Source organism: Sinocyclocheilus grahami, unplaced genomic scaffold (assembly GCF_001515645.1).
Source record: "Sinocyclocheilus grahami isolate Dianchi unplaced genomic scaffold, SAMN03320097.WGS_v1.1 scaffold113.1, whole genome shotgun sequence".
Taxonomy (NCBI): domain Eukaryota; kingdom Metazoa; phylum Chordata; class Actinopteri; order Cypriniformes; family Cyprinidae; genus Sinocyclocheilus; species Sinocyclocheilus grahami.
The window spans coordinates 1,358,800-1,386,534 of NW_015505292.1; the positions used below are offsets into that span (position 1 = coordinate 1,358,800).

At 35.9% G+C, this 27,735-nt stretch overlaps 2 protein-coding genes across 2 annotated transcripts in view; both read left to right on the forward strand.

Annotated features, from left to right (window-relative positions):
* The window catches only part of fa2h (fatty acid 2-hydroxylase), a 29,141-nt gene extending 12,781 nt beyond the window's left edge, over positions 1-16,360 (forward strand). Inside the window, exons 2-7 of the mRNA XM_016277541.1 lie at positions 8,768-8,872; positions 11,824-11,966; positions 12,124-12,224; positions 12,882-13,054; positions 13,169-13,421; positions 14,584-16,360. Of these exons, the coding sequence (XP_016133027.1) occupies positions 8,768-8,872; positions 11,824-11,966; positions 12,124-12,224; positions 12,882-13,054; positions 13,169-13,421; positions 14,584-14,651 (843 nt within the window). The 3' untranslated portion in view covers positions 14,652-16,360. The remainder of the gene's footprint in view (positions 1-8,767; positions 8,873-11,823; positions 11,967-12,123; positions 12,225-12,881; positions 13,055-13,168; positions 13,422-14,583) is intronic.
* A 1,141-nt stretch (positions 16,361-17,501) lies between these two features.
* On the forward strand, positions 17,502-27,635 carry LOC107589177 (anoctamin-10-like). The gene is made up of 13 exons (XM_016277540.1): positions 17,502-17,753; positions 19,596-19,812; positions 19,907-20,080; positions 20,277-20,417; positions 20,942-21,061; positions 22,937-23,575; positions 24,426-24,481; positions 24,703-24,777; positions 24,857-25,021; positions 25,104-25,295; positions 25,386-25,523; positions 26,816-26,932; positions 27,284-27,635. The coding sequence occupies exons 2-13, from the start codon at positions 19,611-19,613 to the stop codon at positions 27,329-27,331; spliced, it is 2,067 nt and encodes a 688-aa protein (XP_016133026.1). The 5' UTR covers positions 17,502-17,753; positions 19,596-19,610; the 3' UTR covers positions 27,332-27,635.
* Positions 27,636-27,735: the final 100 nt, after the last annotated feature.

The following is a 27,735-nucleotide window of genomic DNA, read 5'->3' on the forward strand; positions in this document are numbered from 1 at the left end:
TTTGTTTGTTTTTTTACCCTCTGCTCTATGCAAATACAAGTCATTTTACTGGTATAACTAATAATTTTGACTATTTTGATTTGAAATCGCATTTATTCTGTCATAATTAGATGAGAATTGAAATGGACAGGTTTCAAGACAGATCATGCCGAAAAGTCACAACAACCTTTGTCCGACTGTACCAACCCTTGCCCAGATATCTAATCTTTCTCATATCTGCCAACCCCAATATAATGAAGCTGCTCATTGATGTTAAATTTGGCTTGGCGATTGAGGAAAGGAATGAAGGAAAAGAGCGAGAAAATGCTTGGGAGGACTCCCAGTATCTGGCCCAGCAGGTTCCACCAGTTCTCTGGTTGATGCAGCTTACCAACCAACAACATCCCTGTTTATGGTAATAGTGGATGGCTCTCAACCCCGCCTACCACTTTAAATTCCAGATTGACAGGTCTGAGATCAGTTTCGGTTTTGGACTAGTGTCTTGACACTTTTATGAGCAAAGAAAAGTGGAAAAAAAAAGAAAAGAAAAAGACCCAGATGTGGAAAGATGCATGAGAGGTGAGCACTAAGAAGGAGGCATTGATTTGAATGCACGGCTTACAGATAACTCGCCATTCAAAACCTTAAAGGAATATTCTGGGTTCATTACATGTTAAGCTCAGTTAACTGCATTTGTGCCATAATGTTGATTATCATAAAAATTTATTTCCACTTGTCCCTCATTTTCTTTTAAAAAGCAGAAATTTGGGTTATACTGAGACATTTAAAATGGAAGTGAATGGGGTCAGTTTGTAAAAGTTAAAATAATGTTTGTAAAAAGCACTGTTACAATGTAATAGTATAGCCAGAAGATGACTTTCAAATAATACACAAGTTTTAAAAGAAGAAATAATGTAAGTGTTTTTTTTAAATTATAAACTTTAAATTTCTGCTTTGCAAAAAAAACCTGGCCCTATTCACTTTGGGGAGACCTCAACTCAGGTCTTGCCTTTTAAAAAAAAAAAAAAAAAGGAGAGACAAGTCAAAATTATTTTTTCAACAACATGCCAGAAATGCTGTCAACTGAGTACTGTAAAACAGAGTACTAATAAGGACACACTTGTCAGATAATGTCCAACTGTGACACACTACAACCAGGCTTGTTATTTTACATGCATGCATAATGGCGGTTCATAATCTTAGAACAGTGATGCATTCAACAACCCTTCCCTCAGTACATTTGCGTTAACGTGCTTTTGCTTAGTCATTTACATATGTTGAATAAAAAGCCACATTCTAAAAAATGCTGGGTTATTTTTTTCTACACAACTGCTGGGTTGAGCCTGTTGGGTCATATGTTAGGTTGTTTTTTCCAGTGCTGGGTAGTTTTTGTGTTACCCAGCTGTTGGGATAGTGGCTGGGTCAGTCTCACTGACCGCTGAAACTATACACCCCTCCCCCTCCCTCTGTTGAGTTACAGTCAGAGTGTGGGCTTTTTTGTCCTATTCAGGAGAGAGTGGTTCTCAGCGCCGCCGAACTGGTGCACTTCTTCAGTGAAATAAAGGTTTGTATACATTTTATTTAATCTATAAAGTCTTTACTGTGCTGTAAATCATATTATTTTTCTCAACGCAACATACAGGGACGAGATGTCAGTCAGCTAAATGTGTCAATAAATGTCGTTGAACATGATGAAAACGCCTTTTGCCTTGCATAACATAAATTGATTTTATTCGTTATAATACTGAATTTATTTATATTTTTGAAAATATAAAATATGTTCTCTAATCTTAGTGTTGTTTGGTTATGGAGTCTGTAACGAGTGAAATGCTAAGGCTCGCAGTTCCCCTGCCGAACAGCAGCCCATCAACGACTCAGATTTAGGCAACACACCGGCACTAGAATCAGCACTATTTTGCTGAAAAGGGATTAAAAAGAACGGTTGAATACACTTGAATTAAAATGTTACTTTTAAATTTTACATTTTTTTAATTTCTAAAATGCTTGTTAAACGTGTTAAAATGTTATATTGTAAACTGTATTCACCCAAATAAATTCATTTTGTCTTATATTTTATTATAAAATATTTAACCCAACCAGCTGGGTCCAAATAACCCAGCATGTGTTCTGTCCAATATTTACCCAGCACTGGGTTGCCAAATAACCCAGCAATGGTTGTTCTTAACCCAGCATTTTTTTGAGTGTGCAGCCTTTTCTGCTTATATCACAGGACTTTCCCATGTTTGCCCACCTTGAAAATTGCTTCTCTCAACTCTGCTTGACATAACACCTAAACATCCTACATGGAGAAAATCCTTCTACAATTTTTACAACCAGTGTGTTTAGAGAGATATGTGGATCTGGGAATTGGAAAGGTTGACGAGGGACTTCTGCCTTCGAATTTACATAAGTGTTGCTCTGAATAACACAAGCCAAATGTTTTACATCTGCCCCAAATCAGTGCCACCATTGCTGCTGTTTTTTCGACAGCTTGGAGTAGTCCATCAGTTGCTGCCTCTTATCAGGATCAGTCTGTCCAACTGTGTATCCTGGCACCGATTGGATAATGGTTAATTATTGACTTGGAAGAACCCTCATGGGTCATGTGACCCTCTTGCCCTGGCCATTGTTGAAACGGGTTAAAGCAGCATAGAATTTTTTAAGTTAGCATAATTTTTGATTCCAAAGAACCACTGACTTTATCACTCATTTTGTAAGAACTCCTAGAATAATGCCTGATAAGGTTTCATCAAGATTTATCAGGGATCCAGTTTGACCTGAAATTAATGAATAAATTTTTTTTTGCAGGTCAACAACCTAAATCAGTGTTGTTTAATCCTGCTTCGGAAGGGCCAGTGTCCCGCAGAGTTTAGCTCCAATCTGCCACAGCACACTTGCCTGGAACTTCCTAGTAATTCTGACACCTGAGGTGTGTTTAGATCAGATTGGAGCTAAACTCTGCAGGTCATTGGCCCTTTAGGACAGCCCTGGCCTAAATAGACCCCAATGATGTCAGTCAATTAGCATAGCACTTTTACTCTACTGGAAAACCCTTCTCGACAAGACCACAGGCTTGGCCAGCCAATGATACTTAAACAAACATCTCGTTGTACAAACATTAGATAAGCAATGGCTCGGGTGGAAGTAGCCAAACTAGTATCTGTGCTTTTACAAAGATGACCAAACATCCTCTCTTTCAGCACCTTTGTTAATGCTGAACTGATTTTGAATGTCTGCATTTTATTCGTCTTCTATTTCCGAGAACAACGGGGGTGCGTTTTTCCACTAGTTGGTAATGTGGCTACTATTGTTCCTACATCTTTATCTGGGGAATGTGGTGGGTTTGAGCAAATTGTGAAGAGCACTGCCTACCGTCCCCATCAACTGGGAGAGTTAAGCTAAATAGGGCTAGGCTAGGCATTTCTGATGGCCTTGGTGCCCTTTTGAGTGTATGTGTCCGAGGTTATCAACCCCCAACCGTACTCTTACCGCCACCCCAACACCATTCGACACACTGCCAGCCCTGTTTGGACTGTACCAGCCTGAGCTCTCTTCCTCTGTCCTCCACACTTTTGTTCTCGCAAACTCTTTCTGTATGTATGTGTGTCTCTGTCATTCAGTTTCCCAGACCCTTACTGCTCCATAAAGAAGCATTATTGTTCACCCAGAGGAATTCTTTCAACCCCCATTCCAGTCTACAGTGCCAGCATCCTTCTTGCACTCATCTTACTGAACACGCATTTTCTGCATTTCGCCACAGTAAATCTCGTTGATGACTACATTATCAACACAAAACGTAGCAGGATCTGGCTGCTTCCCTGGAATCCAGATGATCCGATGTATCTGGATTAATTGTCTTTAAAAGAACTCATGCTCCAAGGTCTGTCAAGCCCAAATTTAGGGTATCCTGACTTTAGTCCAAATTTAGCGTATCCTTAGGGACAACCCTAAAAACTTTTCACACCTTGTTTATGCAATATTATTTACGGCACTATGTAACTACACTTGATTTTGAGTCTGCCAGCGCAACTGTCGTAACTTTAGTCCAATAGATATTTGCATACCACACCGGAAAATGATACCGTCTAGGTGTAATGACTTATGGCTGTATTTTCATACATTCCACTCAGTTGGACTTCATGCAGAGCTTCACTCCTAATCACACAGTGCTTTTGCTGAAAATGACAACTTCCTGTTGCTTTCTTCATTATTTTTTCTTTCATACCTATAAGGACCATGCTGTACATTTGTGCTTTCTAGACATCAGCATTGACTATTAAAAACCCTCTGTAACCACAATAAAGGATTACTATCCTCGTCCAGATTTACTTTATTCTCTCAATGTCCACTGAGAACAATTGGAAAGCCTCTCTTCTGTAAATAAGCTCCCTTTTACAAGGTAATAGGATATAGTGTATTTGGTACACACAAGATCGGTGGTGGGTTGCGTTGTGTACTTTTACAGAGAGACATAAGATCATGTATGCTTGATTTGATTGCAGATTTATTGAGGTTTAATTAACTGTGAAGAAATGTAACAAAGGCATAGACCATAAAAATGGAAATGAAATGGAAATAGGAAGTGGTTTAATTTTGCGGTGATTTTGTTGTTTTTTTCTTTCAAAATTTCCATGGTGAGGGGAGTCTTCATGTTATGATTTTGTGGTACACACAAAGTGGTCTGACTGAATATGTCCCACTGTCTCTTAGGACAACAATACATCTCTGTGGCTATGTGACCTAGTTTAGGTTTAACAAATCTACTGACTGTGGATCATTCGAAAAATTCTTCCAGGTACATGAACTTAACCACATAACCACAAGCCATATTCACATGATTAGACCCAATCTAACATTCTATCCAGTTAAACTTAATGATCTTCATGCTTGTTCAGTGAAAACTGTGAAGTTTAACAGAGATCCGCTTGCTGTCAGGACGAGCCTTTATTGCTAAGTTAAATTACTCTCATGAATTTTAACATATAAAGATAAGAACATTAATGGCAAATTTTCTCTTGACTTACATTTTACGGTTACATTTTTATCTTAAATTTAGCTTGAAGATTTATTTCTAAATGGTAGACCTCATTTTGGAGAAAGTCTCCCAAGTTTTTTATGTATACATGAAATACTTTTGGAAAGTTGTTATATATGGCAGTGTGACATGCTAATCTAAAATGATTTTAAACAGCATTTCGCTAATAATTATTATTACGATCTCATTTTATTTACAATTTGAATTCATTCCATGCTGCATACAATGAACTAACAAGGGAAATATTTTAAAATGTTTATAAAATGATACACTTTCCCTAAAATTCAAATACATTTCAACCTAAGATCTTGATGTTGAGTGAAATAATAAAAGTACATGGGTATGTTTTGTCAGCTACTGTGTTTATTTGGAGTCCAATAGCAACCTTATCCTTGGAAGCAGAGTTTCGTAGAATGAGGTTTTCCATCTAGACACAATTCCTTTGAAGGCTCTTTCCCCCACAGTTCTGTTGTGCTCAAACTCTCTTCTGCAACAGAGATCAGAGAACTCTGAAAGACCCCCAACCAGCAACCTGAATTATGCGATGATTAAACCTTAACCAACCCTGCAGCTACGGTCTCCTTTGAACATTTGCAAATTGTTCAAACCATATTCCGAATCTTACATGTTGTAACTAGGCCCTAATTGGCCTTACCCTACCCAAGCTTTTCTAGTTTCCTACTAATTTCCTTTCTTTTAACCCTGAGATAACTGCACATTATTTTGCCTGACTTTAAAGGACTTTTGTACTTTACCATCTCGCCCTGCTTTTCCTAAAGACATCCTCACCTGCTTTTCCTAAGCTTCTTGGCTGCAGTGATCTCGCACAAGAAGCTGCCAAAGCTGGCTAAATAACCTACCAAGCGACCACACATGACTGAACCGTCACGCTCATATCTGCACCTCCACTATCCCGGTTCTCGCTTCAGCACCCTTGTTCACATCGGCAAAAGGGCAGCACACCTCTCGGATCACATGTGCTGGTCGTAATGCAACACGTGCACACACACACTAATACAACACCATTTCTGAGCTATAAAGGCAAATGATTTGCTGACATTCACAGTCAATTTGCGGTGGCTCTTTGACCATAAACTCAAAAACAACACTAAAACTGCCTCACCACAAAGTCATGGAGTTTATCAAGACTAGATAGTATTTTCATTTTGACAGTTTCTAAGTTTGGTACTTGGATGCGAATTGTTCACTTGAAAGCATGTAATCAAGATGTCAACATGCAAGTACATCTCAGATTGAACCTCTGCTTTCTAATCTGTTTTGTATTGTGCAAAAGGCCTGTCGTGCAGGTTTTCAGTGACTGCAGCGCTCTGATAGTGACTGTATCTATAACGACAACTGTTTGTTTCTAGATGCAATCCCTTGTGTATTGTCCTAGGCTCTACTATGGTGTTTATTTCTGTGTGCATTTGTGCTTATGTGTGAATTGTTTCTTCAGGGTGTTAAAAATTCACCTAAAATGTGATTTTATACATATTTGCATTCTGTCTGTTGAATTAGTGTCACTAACAACCAATGAAGTTTAATCTTTTAAGTGTTATTTCCCCTATCCTCTTTCTGCTTTTGGTTAGTGTGTATTTCTAAGCTAATGATTGGCGTGGCTCTTTGTAAACAGTGAAACACCCCAGCAGTCACGTATGCATAGTGCGTGCTATAGGTGTGTCTAGGTGCAATAAATCGAAATGACCACTCGATATGGTGCTGTATTTTTATTTTTTTTTATAAATTGTTTAATATGTTATTTAAACTGTAAGTTAAACATTAAAGTGGATGTTATCTTGAGTGACGATAACACGGACTGACTCTGAGTAAGCTTTAGCTGATGTCAGTGTCAACAGAAGTGCACTGAAAGATGGGTTTACACGTGTGTATCAGAATAGGGAATATTTGGTCAGGCTCGTTTGCTTTTAAAAGTTCTGGTCTGTTCACCATAAGAAGAATGTGGCTTAGTTTGTTGCAGCTTTTATTGTTTTTTTTACAGAATTATGTTTTTGTAGTGGCGGAAGCCCCCTATAACTTCACTATGAATTTATTTGATCAAATAAATGCAGGCATGGTGAGCATAAGATACTTATTTCAATGTATATTAGTCATACATGGTATATTAGTTGGTTATTTTTCAAGTTTATTAGTTATAGTGAAGGGTGGAAAGGGGGCCTAATATAATAAATTCTATTTTATTATATCTAACTGATTTAGTGGAAAGTGGTACGGAAAAAATGGTGATTTAGGGGTGATCACCTCTTTAACGTTAGAATGGTATGGTGCAATGCAAGACCTGATTAATTCTCACTTGTCCCACCTAACTAGCCATCTGTGAAGGGTGGGTTTGAATGTGAGTGTGACCCTATGGAGAAAAGATTAGCACTTCCATCCTGTAGGATGAGGCATGACGTAATGTGTGTATCATGTGGATAAGGCGTTGTGTACTTTGTGTGGTGGTATGATGATGATGATGATGATGATGATGAGGCTAGGTGTATCTATGACGTGAAAAGCTTATTTGTCATATTTATGATTACAATTGTCTGCACCATATTGTTGGAATTTTTATGTGTCTTTATCGTTATAGTTGTGGTGTGGACTGTGCTATTCTTTAATATTGAGAACGATTTTGAGAACTATACCTTTATCGTTATAGGGGAAGTCATGGCCTAATGGTTAGTGAGTCAGACTCATAACCCAAAGGTTGTGGGTTCAAGTCTCGTACCGGCAAGGATTGTAGGTGGGGGGAGTGACCTTCTCCCACCTTCAATACCACGACTGAGGTGTCCTTGAGCAAGGCACCGAACCCCAAACTGCTCCCCGGGCGCCGCAGCATAAATGGCTGCCCACTGCTCCGGGTGTGTGTTCACGGTGTGTGTGTGTTCACTGCTGTGTGTGTGCACTTTGGATGGGTAAATGCAGAGCACTAATTCCGAGTATGGGTCACCATACTTGGCCACATGTCACGTCACGTCACATTATTGTTCTTGGTGTGAACGGGCCTTTATTCTAGTACACTATCTCTGATTTTTTTTATTTTATTTTATATTTTATTGAAAGTATTTAGTGCTTTGTTTTTGTTAGTATTTATTTTATTGATTTAGGTTTTTATTGAACAGCAGGTCTGACTTTACGGAACTTTAGTGTATAATTTTTAGACTTAAATCAGAAATATTTCAGAATGTCAATTTTGATTCCACAACTAATATACTAACTTTTGAATTGAGCACACATTTTAATTATTGATATATATATTTCTATGTAAATATTGCACGTTTTTCAAATAGTTACTCAAGTAAAATATCGGTAATAAAGATCAAATTAAATAAAAGTAATTGACATATTATTAACATTAAAAATATACTAAATTTTTCCTAATTAAAATACTTTTTCATAATTAAAAAAGTAAGCCTTTTACCTTTAAAGAACGGAATAGTGCTTGTAAAAATAATAAAAATAAAATGTACAAAATTCATGTACACTCACATAACATGAACATTTCTGTTTACACAAAGCAGGTCACCTCATAGTGGCTGCTATGTTGGGATCACATGACCAGTCAGATGCTACTTACTGCAACTCGGTATTTCCCAGGTTCATATCTTAAATAAGGCCATGAATCAAATATACAGTAATTCAAACAAATTCATAACAAATGCTGACGCAAACTGAACACGGATGGATTTCATCTCATCAAATATGATCATGAGGATCACGTTTTTCTGAACGGTTCCTGTTCTTCTGTTCTAGACTCTGAGACAGAGGAAGAAGATCCCAGAAAGCACCACAGAAGAAGAAGAAGAAGAAGAAGAAACGTCGGCCATCAATAAGTGCAGCAAAGTCAATGAAGAAACGGTATGCAAAAGTGAAATTCAAACTGATGTTACAGGCATATTCCTGATTATAATACAAGCTGTAAGTTAAGTCAGAAAAAATGCTTTTTTAAAACAAATACAATGATGGCAATAATGCACAATCCTACAAAGACTGCACTATAGACTTCCATTTTAAGTGCATTTCTGTGCATGTTTCTTTGCCACAAATAAGGATGAGACAGGATGTGTTAGATTAGCCATCTAGCTGATTAGTGAGGTCAACTAGTTAATCTAGAATTTTTCTCTCTTTAGTTGTAGCTTAGTTAATGTTTTGCACTGTAGTGCTACACGTCCTGTGTGAACGGCCCATGGGAAACGCATCTGATCGATGTGTGGTGGACATGACGATAAACCAGTCTAAATGTATATTACTTCCTGAAGACATTACGAAAACATAGTTTTACACATTCTTAGGCTTAAAATGACTTTCTGTGGTAATCAACAGATGCTGGCGATTGAGCTGAACTTGCATTTAATCCAGAACAGTCATTTAATCACTGTATCACACATTTGTTTGCTTGTCATCTGGAAGTGAAGCTTTAGTTCATATGACAGGAAACCACAAGTAACCTTTCCTCTTTTTGCTTGAAGCGACCGTGAAACACAAGCAGAGCAGGTGACTTTCTGTTGCTCTGTCTTTCTTGTACAGTGATTATCATTTAAGACTTATTTCTTTCAAACTTCCTTTTTTTTTTTGTGGTTGAACGATGCCACAATCTGGATAAAGCCAAAATATGTTTGTGCTTCACTGACAATGAAAAGATATGTGAAAAATGCTTGTGTATACACTTCTCTCACTCTCTGTGTGTGTGTCCTCTATCAGAGGCATTTCACAAGCATCGATTGTTTTGTGAATTTGACAGACAGGGTCAACGATTTAGAGAACACTGACCCCTTTGCAGAACCGTGCTGTACCATTCATTATTACGTCTAGTAATAAATATGTGCATGCGTGTATGAAGTTGGAGAAGTATTTCCTTATTTACTAGTAATTTATAAAAGGAAAAAAGAAAAGGAAAAAAAAAGTTAAAATATGTATTTACATGAGGGTGTCAGTATGAAATTAATTTTGATATGACAAAAATATTATTACATTCTTAATATTACATTTTTAATAATACATCATTACTTTATGTATATGTGTATTTAGAAATGATAATTTTACATTTTTTAAATAATATTTCCATTATTATATATTACATCAGTTGTAAATTATATTTAATATTTGTTATAAAGATTGTGTGTCTAAATATAGTTAAAATGAAAAGAATATAATATTTTATAATAATTATATAAATTATAATAATTATTCTATTAAAAAATAATAATTCACCTTTTTTTATGACCCACCCAGACTTGTTCTTACTCTGTCATTCTTACTCTGTGTTACACTACAGGCCAAAACATAACCTGTGCATCAGGCTTAGGCATAACAACCAACACCGTAATTAATGCCCTAATGAAACTTGAAAGCCAGACAGGATAGGCAGTCCAGACCAGATTTCTGGGTTGATTACAGCAGGAATGTGGTCTCAATTGCTGCACTCCCATTCGTTTCAGCGTTGCTGTAAAGCAAAAGCCATTCATTCGTCCTAACATGTCCACCTATTGATGATGTGACAGACATTTTCTAGAATTAAACCGGAATACATTGTTCTGTCCACCTCCTCGTTCCACAGAACAAGTCAAGTGGGTGGTTATGGTTAAGCTGCTCTTCGTATTCTGTCATGCAATAATAACTATAAATAACACTGAATAAATCAGAGCTATTATGATTAAGCTTTTTGTTTGTTTAAACTGGCCCCCTAGATAATGTCATTGAATTGCAATGACGTTCTGTATCTTGTGATCAGTTGGCACATCTGGCATGGTCCTACATCGTGACTCTGGAGAGGTGTTAATATGCGCATGACTGCCATGAATGTCAGCCTGCTGTTTCATAAATTACAAGCACAGAGCCATGCATAGATAGACGTCTGTTGCTTCAGGTTAAGTCCACCTTGAGTTCAAGGCCTCTGCTTCTTTGAATCTTGGTCAGGTGCCGCCCCCTATCGGTCTTGGGTCTATACTAACTCCAGTGTGTCCTATTAGACACACCCACCACCTCTGCTTTATATTGTTATAGTGGCCCCTGGTGGAGAACGTAGGAAAAGCATCTGGTCAAAGTTTGCACCGTAAACAAGGAACAGTCAAATGATTCAGCAAACTAACATCATTGATAGCCAACATTCCTGGTGCGCAGTACTTCCTGAACTCTGTTAACTTTTACATAATGGCAGGAAAATGAACGGAATATTTAATAAGATGGCAATGAATGGTTATGTTAGTCATCTGGTTAACTTACATGACCTTGTTAGTATGAAGTGAATTTTAATATTAATAATTTTGTCATATTGAATTATGATTAATACATTAAATTACTACAGAATTATTTTATAACAGGATGGATTGTTTTAGAGGCAAACCAACTAATAACACAAAACATCACTGATTAACATAGCAGGTTAAACCTGGTATTACAAATGACTACCATGTTCACTAAATAATTCCTATTTTACCTCTGAAATAAAATAATATAAATATTAGATGAAAAACTTAAATGAAATGAAATGTTGCCTTGGCAACTAACTGAAATTAGTAAGTTGAAGTACTAAAATTACTACAAATAAAACTGAAATAAAAATAAAGCTAAATAGATTATATATATATAAATAACAAAAGCGCATAACAAATTTGTTAAAGCCCTAAAACTAAAATAATAAAATATAAAAATAATTCAAAATACTTTAATAGTATATAAATAATATTAGATTAACACTGTTATTGGTTATAAATAATATTTTTGAATATTATTAATTATATTATAATAATATGTATTAATATTTATTTAATATAAAATAATATTTCTATTTTTTTTCGTTGTGCATACAGGATCTGGTAGACTGGCGGAAGCCACTGGCCTGGCAGGTGGGATACCTCAGAGAGAAATATGACACGTGGGTCCATCAGCCTGTGGACAGACCGATCAGGCTGTTTGAGAATGACTTTTTCGAAGCCAACACAAAGACTTCTTGGTAAGACAAATCACATTACAGGATTTACTGCTTGTGTTTGTTTAGTTAAACATTGTACTTTAATAAGTAATAGGGTTATGCTACAGGAGTTGCTACGTTAAGTGTGTGGTGGTTAATTAACAGATACTTCAACTTTGTTATGTGTGTGTTTTTGCAGGTACATGGTGCCAATTGTATGGATGCCTTTGGTGATCTATCTGTGCTGGTACTGCTATGCGTTACTGGCACAAGAGAGGACAAGACTGTTTATTACATCAGGTGTGTGAAAAGTGTGCTTTAAGACATTCTTAGTTGATTTACTTAGTCCTCAGAAGTATTATTTTTACTTCACTAGTATTTATAAACTATTATAGAATTTATTAATATTTAGAATTTTTTAGCTTTTTTAGATGTAATTTTATTTTATAGTGTGTAGTAATTTATTTGGGGGGGGGGGGGGGGGGAAGCTGCTAGCTTCAAAGCAGTTCTGTGGAGAAAGGTCAATACAGCAGGTTTTAAACATACAGAGATGTTCACTTTAAATATTTCATTTTGTGCATTGCAAGAGAGAATGGTAGGTTTTATTATTGATTTTTTTTTTTTTTTTTTTGTTGTTGTTTTTGTGTGGGGGGGGGGGGGGGGTTGCTGCATAGCTTTAATTTAATATAGATTTCTGTTTTAATTTTATTTTAAACCTAATTATTTCAGTTAGTTGCCAAGGCAAAATGTTAAGTTTGTTTCCATCTGATATTTAATTCATTTTAGTTTACCTTTATTCCAATTACCAAAAACATTTGTAATAGTTTTAGTGAACATTAACAACACTGGCAGAAACACCCTTCTGACATAAGTGACACAGTTAAATAAGTAAATGATCTTAGTGAAGGATTATGGATTGGTGGATTGTTTTTTTTATTTTACACATTTACTTTTTAGACTACTCCATTCTGGTCCACAAGTACAGCTTTCCGTTCATCTTCATGCTTGGCATGTTCCTGTGGTCGTTCATCGAGTACTGCATCCATCGCTTCGTCTTCCACATGCGCCCGCCCGCTCACAATTATTACCTTATCACACTGCACTTCCTGTTGCACGGTCAGCACCACAAGGTGTGTGATTTTGTTCCGATACTTGAGATTCATGAATAATTAATTGAGAAGTTGAATTGACATAATTCATTAGATATTGACGAACCTCAACATAACTCTTTTCATACCCATCAGTCTCCGTTTGACGGCTCTCGTCTGGTGTTTCCTCCGAGTCTGGCCGCCATCGCCATTGGCGCTTTTTACCTGATACTCAGGCAGCTGTTGTCTGAGGGTCTGGGAACCTCCCTGTTCGTCGGGGGTCTGTGTGGATACGTGGTCTACGACATGATCCACTACTACCTGCACTACGGCTCGCCACGGAGAGGCTCCTACTTGTACGGGCTGAAAGCGTACCACGTCAAACACCACTTTGAACACCAAAGGGCAGGTGAGGACATGAGATTTGAGATGATGGGCATTAGAGCATCTCTCTACAAAATAGAGCTTAAGACCAGTGCCAAGTTAAAGTAAATAAAAATGTTTACTGTAAACAATATGTATAATTTACTGTGACCTTAAAATGCATTGTTGCATACAAAAAAGTAATTTAAAGTATTTTTATTACTTTTATTATTTTTAAAAATATATTAAATATGTATACATTTTAAATCATAATAATAATAATTTACTGTGACCTTAAAAAATACATTGTATACAAAAAATTGAAGTTTGCAAAGTCAATTATAAATTAAATCGAATTAAATTACATGAAATTTAATAAAATCCCTAAAAAGTGTAAATGTCCCAACTAGTCCTTACATAAAAACAATGTTTGAAAACTTTATTTTTTTTTTTGTTATATATATATATATATATATACAGTGGGGCAAAAAAGTATTTAGTCAGCCACCAATTGTGCAAGTTCTCCCACTTAAAAAGATGAGAGAGGCCTGTAATTTTCATCATAGGTATACCTCAGCTATGAGAGACAAAATGAGAAAAAAAATCCAGAAAATCACATTGTAGGATTTTTAAAGAATTAATTGGTAAATTCCTCGGTAAAATAAGTATTTGGTCACCTACAAACAAGCAAGATTTCTGGCTCTCACAGACCTGTAACTTCTTCTTTAAGAGGCTCCTCTGTCCTCCACTCGTTACCTGTATTAATGGCATCTGTTTGAACTCGTTATAAGTATAAAAGACACCTGTCCACAACCTCAAACAGCCACACTCCAAACTAATATTTACAGGTTTTCATATATTGCCACACTATTAAAATAAAACAAATTGTATTACAATTTACAATAAAATTTAAGTTAATGCTATTAATTTAATCAATATAAAAATAATTATTTTATTGTTAATATTAAATATATATCATGTAATATTATTAATTTAATTTTTTTTTAAATGTATTAGTATTATTAAAAATATGCTTTCTAAAAAACGTATAATAATAATAATATTTATTGTTTAATGTTTATTATTAATATTAATATATTTTACAAAAATATTTAACTTTATTTATTTATTACATTTAACCTGCTGTTTGCACTGTATTTGTTTGGTCTCCTTTTTAAAGCCTTCTGTTCATTCTGCATTTTTTCCAGGTTTTGGGATCACCACCACATTCTGGGACTACCCCTTCAACACAACCATGCCCGAGCAGACGTTTTAGAAGACCCTTCTTTTGCCACAATGACCAAATCAAAATCCCCCCAAACAAACTCCCATAAGCCTCTCTCTTCTGCATTCTCCCTTTATCACTGGGTTAGGTACAGTGTCTTACCCTGCTGCTGCTACCAGCTTTTATAACCTTAGGTTCACCATCATCATCATCATCATCGTCGCCGCCATCAATTATTTAGAGAAGGGTGGGGGGGGGTCCTGAAACAAACAGAATCACAGAATGTCAAGCTATATAAATATTTATATACCATGTATGAATGTACTGACGAATCAAATGTTGGATGAAATCTGTAAATGTCTTTTATTAGAGGCACAGGAATATCAAACTCACAGTTTTTGCCCATCCATGTAAAGTAAAGAGATGTATAGACTGGGACCGGTAAGTGTGGGATGGCGTGTGAAGGTGCGAGTGGAAATTAATTCTTAGTCGTAGTGTTAAGAAGCTGAAGGCTAGCAGAAGGAGGTCCTTTTGGTGGCCACGTGTGCCATTGCCTTTAAGTAAAACTCAGGAAAGTCTCAGACGCTTTAACTCTTCTCAGTGTTGATGCTGCAACCGCTTTACGGATCATCGCTTTCCCTGAGCTGTGTGTCAAAACTTTGCTCCGCCGGTTTCATTCTGCTCTGGTGGTCTTGCTTTTCTTTCTCATCTCACCCACTTCGAGGTGTTTTTTGCCAATCGACTTACTAATATCCTGATCCGGAGGACGTCACAAGTAGCTGCTCCTCGAGTAATATGTTACATATCCAGTGAGATATTAAGTTATTGAGGACTGAAGCTTGCTTTTGGTTCTCCTGACTAACACACGGGGACGATTCCGCACTTTGAGCTCATGGTGAGGGCGTGAAGCGGGGTGCACGGGTCTCTCCTGCCGGCGAGGGTTGCCAGCCGTCCATAGCTGTCATAGGGTGGAGGGTTTGTAGAAATCCTCTGTCGTCATCGGTGTAGATCTAGCCGGCGCAACCCTTCCATCTGGTGTGACGATCTGGTGCATCTGACCAGGCGTCAGGAGAGCAAGAGCATCCTCGGCTGATCTCTCATCCTTTCATACGGCAGATTTGTTCACTCGTCCGACACTTTTGTATTGTTCCCTACTCGTTTTAACTCCTGCCTTTGTCTTGACTCTGGTTCAATGTTGTTGGAATTCTGGGAAATATCCAAGAAAAGCTGTGACCACATGTAACTCAGCTTCATACAGTCATTATAAGCATAATTAATGTTTCAGATGAAATATATACATAATTATATATGATATTTAGGTAAAAATTATCCTGATGTGCCTTAGGGGCATTGCCTAACTTCCTGCTCCTTCCAAGCCAATTAGATCACATAATTGGTTGGACGTTTCAGCCAAAGACATGGAAGGACCTTTGAATAGAGCTTTTCTTTACACCGTGATTCTGTGGCACAACGAAACTAATAAAATGCAATGGACACTGTAATGATTTGTGATTATTTTGTAACTGTGACACCATCCTGGACAGATCCCATGTCATAGGAGAATGCTTTCAAATGAGGCAAGTCAACAGCGCAATATACTGTATTTATCTGTTTACTTGTAATCACATTGGGAGCTTTTAATTCCGATAAAATCTTCAGCTATAGATGCCTCTAATAAATCAGTTTACTTTATGTATTTTTATTTTGGAATTTTCAATTTCTATGCAAATGCAATCGTATTTGTAAATAAACTGTATATTTCTGAGGAAATCTTGTGGTGTTTTTTTTTAATTTATTTAAGAAAACGACAAAAGCAAGCAAACAAGACGGTGTGAAAGACTATACATTATCATTCAAAGGTATGAAGTTTGTGTGTTTTTGATAGAAGTCTCTTATGCTCACCAATGGTGCATTTGATCTAAAATACAGTAAACGCTAATATTGTAAATTATTACAAATGAAAATAACGGTTTTTATTTAAATTATATTTATTTTATAAATCAAACGTTTGGGGTCAGTAAAATTTAATTTTGAAGAAATGAATGCTTTTAGTTGAGCAAGGGCAAAAATGACAGTAAAAACATTTTTATTTATATATTTGTTTATTTAAAAATAAATCTAATAAATACTGTTCTTGTGTTCTATTCATTACATTTATTTTTTTTAAATATTATGTAGCACAGCTGATTTCAGCATTGATAAGTAAAGCTTCTTGAGCAGCAAATCAGCATATTAAAATGATAATATGTGACTATTGCGTCATGTGGTGTCAGAAGTCTTTTTTTAAAAGGAAAGCGAATTAATGTGGATGTTACAGTGAATATGCTAGTAGTGACTGGTGTTAATGACAACTAAAAAAAACTACAATTAAATAATAAATGACCACAAATTTTAGTTTTGTTACATGGTGAATTTTAATATTTTACATGACCTATTTTAAAACATATTTATAATGTGTAATTATCTATAAATTATAATAATATATTTATAATACATTTTAATATTATATTACAAAAGTTTACATATTTATTATAAAAAATTTAAATTAGTTAAATGCATTAATTTTTGCAGTCGTAAAAAAAACCCTAAATGATTGAAAAATTAAAGCTAAAGCTAAATTGAAGCTAACAGTCATAAAGTGAAAACTGCATTAAACAAAGAACATCTAACAATAAGTTAGAAATAGAAACTAATTTACTTCTTTTTAGTCCATTGCAAATGCTCACTCATAATACTCTGTGTGTTATATGCCATATGGTTATATTTCATGTCATATATGGCATATACTGTAATTGTAAAGTATCCTACATTAGCCATATGCTATTTTCAAAAACAAACAAGGCAGGCAATAGGACCCAGATGTGCTCAGACTGCAGAAGAGCATCCACCATCCGAAAAAAATGAAAATGTCCTTCCACACCCTAAAGGCTGAGAGGAGAGACGTTCAGCTGCATTCCTCTTCTGTCCAAGTAAACCAGCGAATGGATTGGCTCTGAACAAGTGATTGTGGTGAAAAACTCATCTTAGAAGTGTGTCGCACAGTTTGACTGTGAGTTTTCACACTTCAATTTGTTTCAAACAGCACACTGGAGGGGGTGGGGACATCAACATAACTCAAGCGCTCCGACAGACGAAGGTCCCTGGCTTTGACAGGTAGCCTGCAGAACCGTTTCCTTTCCATCTACTGAATTTCTCTCTCGTTCTTTAACTCGCTCACTTCCTGTTCATGTTTATGTTTTAGTTTCACTCTCATTTGAGTTCAAAGGACAACTTTTGTCATTTTGAAATTGTAAACAAAGGCTGTAACCAGAGGGTGCGACCTTATTTAACAGCACTTTACGCATGCTGTTTTTCTCTCAAGTGCCTGCAGCTCTCTGCATTAGCTTGAATTATGTAGTTGAGAACTTGATGTTTGTGCACACTGTAAAAGGGTGTTTTGTTTGGTATGAGCTTGTCTATTGTCTTTCAAACAGCCAGATATCTGATAACACACACGTGTTTGCATTTACCGGAGGTGATTTGAATGAACTGTTGATGTGTATTTTGTTTCCGCCTCTTTATTTGCGTATTATATACAGTTTTGACTTTAATCTTGCGGGTTAATTTTTATAGACACTCTTTATAGGCACTTTCCACGAATTGCTAAAGATGTTTTTTAAACAGCAGAGCCACAAATCTCTCTCTCTCTCCTTTTTTTTTAATGAAAACTATTACTGTATTAATAAACAGTAATAGTTCACTGTTATTAATCTGGCATGAAAAGTAGTTCATGCAAATGTGGGTGATTTTAGCCTCAGAGGTGTTGACCTAATAATTTTTTTTCCACATTATTATATTAATATTCACTTTATATATATATATATGTACATTCACTATATACTCTACCGGTCAAACGTTTGGGATCAGAAATATTTTTTATGTTTTTTACAGGAGTTTCTTATGCTCATCAATGCTGCATTTATTTGATCAAAAATACAGGAAAAATTTAATATTGTGAAATATTATTATGATGTAAAATAATGTTTTTCTATTTTAATATACATTCAAACCTAATTTATTCCTGTAATGCAAAGCTGAATTTTCAGCATCATTACTCCAGTGTAAAGTGTCACATGATCCTTCAGAAATCATTCTAATATGCTGATTTATTATCAGTGCTGGAAACTGTTGTGCTGCTTAATATTTTTTTGGAACCTGTGATACTTTTTTTCAGGATTCTTTGATGAATAAAAAATTAAAAAGAAGAGCATTTATTTAAAATAGAAATCTTTTCTAACAATATACACTACCGTTCAAAAGTTTGGGGTCAGTAAATTTTTATTCTGTCTTTTTTTAAAAGAAATTATTATATTGTTAAATTATTAAATTTATATTGTTAGAAAAGATTTATATTTTGAATAAATGCTGTACTTTTTAACTTTTTTTTCATCAAAGAATCCTGAATAAAGTATCGCAGTTTCCAAAAAAAAATATTTGGCAGCACAACTGTTGCCAACATTGATAATTCTAATAATAAATCAGCATATTAGAATGATTTCTGAAGGATCATGTGACACTTTACACTGGAGTAATGGCTGATGGAAATTCAGCTTTGCATCACAGAAATAAATGATATATTAAAGTATATTAAAATAGAAACCATTATTTTATATTGTAATAACATTTTGCAAGATTACTGTTTTTTTCTGTATTTTTGATCAAATAAATGCAGCCTTGATGAGCATAAGAGACTTCTTTAAAAAACATTACAAGACTTACTGATCCCAAACCTTTGACCGGTAGTGTACACACACACACACACACATTATGAAGACATTTAATAATAAATAAAGAAGAATTCAAATTTTAAAAAATACAGTTTCAAGCCCTAATAGTACTTGACTCTTGGAAAGTGTCGACTATTATGAAATATACAGTAAAATTAGGAATACACTGAGATGCTTCTAAAACAAAAATAAAAGCAGATACATACTTTCAATCTCTCATGGGTTACAGTTCCACAGGGAAATCATGACGTCCCAGGAGGAACCTCAGGAGGGACTTTCAACCCTGACCAAGGTGACAGGACCCAGCTCCTGGTCCCGGGTCAGTTGCCCCTGCTGTATCTCCAGCCATATAGAACCTTTGGTTCTGATCCAGCTGGCTGAGAATGTCCAGCCCATCACCAAACAATGGATCATGTCCATGATATCTGCACCTGTGAAGGCTGGAGGTAAGAACAAAAATATTAATAATATTATTAATAGTAGTAATAATATTAAATACACTTTTAAATCTCAGTATCCTTCCTCCCTGCTGTGTTTTAGGGGCTCAATTGTTAGTTCACCCCGGTGAGGACATGAAAGGGGACATGATAGTAGTGGCGGCCCCTCGCTGTACCCTTCTCAGGGTGACTGAGGATCTGGGACTCTGCAAAACCTACCAGGATGGAAACATGACGGCCTTCTCCTTTGAGGACCGTGACAACTTTTGCAACATTGGTGAATATTTGATAAATGAAATAATAGACTGTGCCTGCATCTCAATTAGCAGATTTCTACTAGCCACTCGTGGCATACCAACAAATCAACAACATTGTTTGATTCATTTTACAGAGTGTTCATGTTAGCATGTAAACTTTAACATCCGGCTAATGTTATTAGCTTAAAATTCATTGTTATTTCACTGTTTCTGCAGACAACATGCAGCAGTTCCTGACGCTGGCCGAGAGGCAGTACATCGTTAAACATGAATTGGATTCCATGAGAGCCATGGAGGACCAGCGTATCCCAGGAATCCCAGCACCCAAAGGGAAGTTAAAAGCCAGAGAGAGCATCTGTGAGTATCTGTATGTAGCAGTTGCAGTATGCATTTTTGACACCTTCTGGACTTATTTGACTGGACTGACACAATTTAAGACATTTTTGCATTAAATATGATCAAATTTAAAGAATTATATTTATGGCTATGATCAAATTAGCATACCATCATACTACCCATACTATTTTTTGCAGCTTGCAGCACATTTTTCTTTATGTATTGGAAATGTTTTTTGATCTTTTAAGGTTACATACAGTTTTGCAAACTGTGCTTTTATAAAATAGCAGGCATTACACAGTGCATTCTACACACTATGCAGTAAAAAGTTTGCCAGTACACTATTTATATCATGCAGTTCCATGAGTAGCCAGTAGGCTCCACTCTCCTCTCTCTCTGAACTGCTTAGTCACTGCATGTTGCCTTGACTCCCAATGGTATTCCCATAGTTAAAACCTAATATGGTAATGTCCTGTCCATATCTATCTATCTGTCTATCTGTCTATTTGTCTGTCTGTCTGTTCGTTTCTCTCTCTGTGCTGAAGTACAGAAGCTGGAGAAAGCAGGCGTGATCCGTAACATCACCCCTCTTCATGAGCAGAAGCTGCTGTCTGCTCTGGGGAAGCAGTGGTACTCTCACAAGAGTCTGTGGGGGCAGCCTTTAGGTACAAACACACACACACTCTCATCACTCAACTACACAGACATTAAGTGACTTTAGTATGCCTCCACATCAGATTTTAAATTATACACAATTATCTTTTGTTCAGGACCATTTAATTCTTTTAATGGCCATCATGGAGGCACTAATAAAACTTTCTGAAGTAATTTGACTAGAACTCACAAATGTATTAATTAATTTCACAGTCTCATATGCCACACTGTGAAGCTACAATGTAATCTGTACACCTGGGGTCTTCATTCTGTTTAGGCCTATATATATATATATATGTTTAATATATATATATATATATATATATATATATATATATATATATATATATATATATATATATATATACAATTACACATAAGGTAAAAAAAAAAAAACTTTTCTTCATAACAGATTTATTTAAACATACTTAAAAGTAAATCAGTTTCCTTTAGTGTATTTATAGCTAACTAACCAGCTGTGAACACTGGATAACTTTTCTGAGGTAAATGCATCGTTCAGTGACATTGTTTACATCTTTCTTTCGGTTGAATCGCTGATTGAGTGATTACATGAGACATTTCGGTAAATTGCACATTTGCAATTGTCTTACAACATACCTTTTGATTTTCCTTCATGTTTATTTCGCGCGATAACTTGTATAAAACTGAAAGAGACTCGATCCGCGCCGCAGTTTGAACCGAAGCGGCTGTGCTGGAACTACGGGTGAGTCACAGGGTCAAGCAGAACCAGCCTTCTTCTTCTTCTTCTTCTTCTTCTTCTTTCAGGTTTAATCGCGGTTGGCAACTCATCTCAAAGGTGCCAGAACCAGCATTAACGGCGTTAATGCATTATTACTTTAACTTGGACAGCGCTAAATTTGACACAATTTTCGGCTGTTTTTAAACAATTGGCAAACCATAACGCAAATAATAGTTTTTATCGTCTGATACCGATTGTTGGCCACACACACACACACACACACACACACACACACACACACACACAGACACAGTCGCATGTTTGTATAGGTGAAAAGTGGGGACATCCCATAGGCGTATTGGTTTATTGGTTTGTACAGACCGTATATTCTATTGCCCTACACCAACCCTACCCCTAAACCTACCCCTTACAGGAGACTTTGTGCTATTTCAGATTTTCAATACACTCCATTCTGTGTGATTTATAAGCTTTTCAAAAGTGGGGACATGGGCTAATGTCCTGAAAAGTCACTTTCTCCTTGTTAATACCTATGTCAAACCTTTGTCATTATACAAATGTATGTCCTCATTTGTCACAAAAACGCGCGCACACACACACACACACACACACATATATATATATATATATATATATATATATATATATATATATACATAGCCTATATTTATTTGATGCAGATTAATATGTCTAATATGTCTTAATATTTTTCAGTTATAGATGGCGTTCTGTAAACGGGAATTCGTGCACTGGCAAGGGTCTTGATCCAAAAATCATTGGGTCACGTATGACTCAATTAAGGCCTACATGCAACGCAACTACCTGGTCACATATTACGATTTTAGCAAATGGCTGCAATATAACAAAGAGTGAAAAATTTAAGGGGGTCTGAATACTTTCCGTACCCACTGTATATATATATATATATACATAGCCTATACATACATACAATTTCTTGCCATATATAGTACAGATAAAAAATATGAAAGTAGGAAACGTTTTGACAACAATTATTATAACAATATAAAAATATATAAATATATATTTAAAAAATAAACATACATAAAATGTATAATAAAAATATAATAACCGAATTAAATATTAGTTTGTATTTTATTAAAATTATTTTATTGTTATTACACTAATAAATCATTCTTTCTCTCTACAGACTCCATCCACGCTTATTTTGGTGGCACTATAGCCTATTATTTCAGCTTCCTGGACTTCTACACTTTGTCATTATTTCCTCCAGCCATCCTAGGCCTCTTCATCACCTTTTTCCTCCCTAGTGCAAACTTATCCAAAGGAAATAAAACTGACAGCGAGCCGACACTGCCGAAGCATGACGATGAGCAGCCTTCAGTCAGCTCCTACATGGTGCAGGCAGTCTTCAGCATGCTGTGGTCCACGGTATTCATGGAGCTGTGGAAGAGGAGGAGCGCGGCTTTATCCTATCACTGGGGCACTTTCAATTTAGCTGAACAATTTCAAGAGCCCCGACCGGGTTTCCATGGAGAACTCAGCACCAATCCGGTCACGGGCAGACTGGAGCCACTGTTTCCTGAATGGAAGAGGAGGCTTAGGATAGGTGTGGTGTCAGTGCCCGTGGTTGGGGTGTTTTTGGGTCTGGTGGTCATGGGGATGGCAGGTTTCTACTTCTTTGAGCGCCTGGTCTCAGGCTGGCACAAAGCATCTGAATCATACTATACAGCAGTCCTGCTGTACCTCCCTTCTATAGCCCATATACTCTACACTAATGTGCTTGGGAATATATATCGCAACGTGGCCTTGCAGCTAACAGAAGCAGGTAAGAAAAAGATCAGGCAAAAGAACTTGATTATAATATTGAGAGACACAAAACTACTCAATATTAGTTGTCAAAACAACGGCATATAATGAAAGCGTATTTTTAAACGTATTTTGCTAAATTAAATGAATGTGAATTTTAATTTAAATTAGTTTATTATTAGCTTTTTACTGTAATTATATATAATAATATAACACATTATTATACATAATTATAATATAAATATGATATATTGATTATATCATCTTTTCATATTTTGCAAAACATTCTGTTAGTAAATTAAGTAAAATAAATAAAAAATTATTATTTTTAAAATAAAATATAAATTTTACTTTATATAAATAAAATAGTAAAAATATAAATGATAGGATATAATAATTGGAATATGTATTCTGTAGAAATAATTAAAATGCACACTGCAGATTAACTAGATGTTCAGATGAACTATTGCTTCTTAACTTTGGTTATAGTTAACTTAATATTATATTTCATTTTTTTATTTCTTTTTTTCACAGAAAATAAACACTTACTGAAAAGGTTTCTTCTGGCTTTTGTGTCATATTTTTTAATCTATATATCTTTCATATATTATATAATATAGCATATAATATATTATATATATTAGAATAATATGCAATAGCAATTGTTTGACAAGTTGATTAAATAATTTATTTTATTAAAATATTAAATATTGAATTTATCAATGTTTTAAAGGTTTCTAATAATTATTATTTATAATAATAATTAAATAACTATTTTAGAAATCAGAAAACACACACACACACACACACACACACATACATATTACATTTATACTATATTAAAAATAACTAACTCTCTTGTCTTTCAGAAAATCATAGGGAGGCATCATCTTTTGACTATCATCATACCACCAAAGTCCTTGTGGTGAGTTTTATAATTCTCTACATATCCATATGATGTTTTTTTTTTTTTTTTACAAACCACCTTTTCTAAATGACCTGTTAGTGTGTGCTTTATAGGTGTTTTACCTCAAAGATCTTAAGCTAATTTTAAATGCTGATAGCTGTATATGTCTAGACCACAATGTTCTGCAGGACTCTTTGTAATACTAAATGTCTCATGTTCTATCTCCATTTCTCATTCAGTTCACCTTTTTCAATAACTTTGCTGTGCTGTTCCACATTGCCTTCTTCAAGGAGGACTTGCCTCTGCTGCGCAAGGTGGGAATTTCCTCAGAAACCGTTCTCGCATATAATCTTAAGATTTCCATTAACACAATATCTGTGATTTCCTCCACAGAGACTTTCCTCTCTTTTGATCGTGACGCAAGTGGTGAATCAGTTCACTGAGGTGGTGGTTCCTTTCCTGGTGGACCGTTTCCTCACATCTGCAGACAGAAACCTGAAGGAAGATGATCCAGAGGTGGACCATCTCCAGGCTCAGGGCAGTCTGCCGGCTTTCCCAGTGAGTAGCAATCAAATGAGCTCAAATATCAAGAACACAGGAATTGTATTTTCCTTAAATTCTCAATCTTGTTCCTCTTCAGGGCCTGTTTGCTGAATACATCGAGCTTCTGGTTCAGTTTGGCTACTTGAGTCTTTTCTCTTGCGTCTATCCTCTCACTGCCCCTCTGTTACTGCTCAACAACCTCACAGAGATCCGCACAGATGCCTACAAGCTCTGCAAGCTCTTCAACAAGCCATTTTCTGCCCCTGTGGCCAACATGGGCGTATGGCAGGTCAGACTGTGATTTGTACTGTATAAATGGATGTGTTAAATGCTTTATGATACTGTGAGTTCTAATGTGTCTATTTGTCTTTTTTTATAGCTGGCATTTGAGGTGCTGAGTTTCATCTCGGTCATGTCTAACTGTTGGCTGCTGCTTCTGTCCCCACAAGTGAAGGAACTCACAGAGGATGCCGGTCTCAGCAGCAGCAAAGTTCTCGTCATTGCCATCATTGTGGAGGTTAGAGAAGATTTTGGCACAGCCTTGGAAAAAGCCGAAGGCACAGTCTGTCCAAAAATGTAAAAAGTGACCACATGCTTAATTTGTGACAAAAATATCAAGATTTGCCTTTTGTGTAACACATAATATCAGCATACAGATTTGGAGCAAAATTAGAGTAAAAAATTAATTTAAATTTTTGGTGAACTGTCCCTTTAAAGGGGTCATATGATGTTGCTAAAAAGAACATTATTTTGTGTATTTGGTGTAATGAAATGTGTTTATGTGGTTTAAGGTTAAAAAAACTAATTATTTTCCACATACTGTACATTATTGTTTCTCCTCTATGCCCCGCCTTTCTGAAACGCGTCGATTTTTACAAAGCTCATCTGTCTGAAAAGCAAGGTGTGCTGTGATTGGCCAGCTATCCAGTGCGTTGTGATTGGCCGAATACCTCAAGCGTGAGACGGAAATGTTACGCCCCTACCATATTGTGATGAAGCCCTGTCAGGCCGGAGCGATGATTCAAAAACATGAAAACCCATCATAAACGAGGCATTCGTTGCATCCAGTGGGGACATAATTATGGATTATAATAACTTATACTGTCTTTTTACGCGTTGCGTTGCATCGCGCCGCGTAAACATAAAACCATGTCTGCATTTGTGGTTGGAGAAATTACAAACAAGCCCTGCTCTACACTGCCCAAAAAACTTGCTTTAAATTTAAAAAATATAAAAACTCTTTAAATATAAAAAAGACCAAACAAAGTAGTTTCGCTTTCACAACGAAACACACAGCACCTTCACGACATGGCGGCGGCAACAACAATACTACAGCGAGAATAAAAGTTACACCTTCTTTCTTTGCGTGAACATTTGGGTGGCGTTATGCAAATCTTCCCACATAGTGACGTAGATATGTGGGGGCGTGTTCGAACGAGCCGTTTTAGGTAGGCGTGGCTGACTCTTAACTTTTATAAAGAATATCTCTTTGGATTTGAGACTTTAGTCTTTGCAACTTTACAGATCTTCTTTATGCACCAAGAGCTTGTAACACTCCAAAGAGAAAGGAAAAATTGAAATCGCATCATATGACCCCTTTAAATCAATGTCTAATGGTGTGTTCAATTAGGGTTTCTAAAGATTGTTTACTATGTAGTGAACACACATGGACGCCACCACAAAGTTGTAATTACAAGTGAGATTATTTTAAAAAAAATGTATCACTGTCGGTCCCCATGCTCACAAAATGCTAATGCTAAGCTGTTCTGAAAAAGGTAAATTTTTTTTAATGCTGGTTGGCTCCTCTAGCATGTCCTGATCATGGTGAAGATGATTTTGGCCGTCATGATCCCTGATGAACCGGACTGGGTCCGAATCAAGAGAGAACAAATTGAGTATCACTCCATGCAAGCACTTAAGAAACAGGTAACTTTATCTACTAATGTTAACTGTTATCATTTTAGTATTTTGTTTATTCATATACAAAGGTGAGAAAAACAGCGTTGCAGTAACCATTATGCTAGATTTAGCAGTTAGCATATAGTTAGCAAGAGCAGCCATAAAGAATTGGCCTGTCATTTTTAGCTATTTTCCAACTTTGATAATAATGCTGGCAAAATGTAATGTTTTTATTACGAAATGTAATCTTCATTCTCTTGGCTTATCAAAGACTAAAGTCCTTATGTGATTAACCAACAAATTATTTTAAATCTAATGTACGTTATTGACTGTTTAGATAACTGGAAATGTCATTAAATACAGTTTTCTGTCTCACAGAGGATCATGCGCTCTCGTGTGGATGATAAACTCCCTTCGAAGGCCTAAATGGAAGAGTGACCAAAGACTATTTCCATAGAGACAATCACAAGAAGGGAGGCACTTGGCTATAAAGTCATATTTAGCTTACTAATGTACCATATGGCACAGTATACCAAAGATAGCTTCTACAGTTTACAAGCCCGTGTTAATAATTGTTTGCATCCACCTTTCTGAAAACTACTGAAAAGAGATTATTAAGGTCAAGGAAGATAATATTATGATAGTAGGTAAACTTGGGAGACATATTGTGCTGTATTAATGATTTTAAAACAAAAGTTCACCACAATCACTATGGAATAGCTCATTTAAATTTTTTTCTTGATGTTTTGTTTATTTGTTTTTACTTGATTTTTCATTAATACATTGTGATGATTTTAACCTTTGTATTTTTTACATTTCATCAAAAGTGA

Bases quoted from the DNA above. Each gene is read 5' to 3' on its own strand.
- LOC107589177 (XM_016277540.1), top strand. From the start codon at position 19,611: ATGACGTCCCAGGAGGAACCTCAGGAGGGACTTTCAACCCTGACCAAG. The intron at 20,081-20,276 runs GTGAATATTTGA...CTGTTTCTGCAG, and splicing joins TGACAACTTTTGCAACATTG to ACAACATGCAGCAGTTCCTG. The intron at 25,524-26,815 runs GTTAGAGAAGAT...TGGCTCCTCTAG, and splicing joins TCATTGCCATCATTGTGGAG to CATGTCCTGATCATGGTGAA.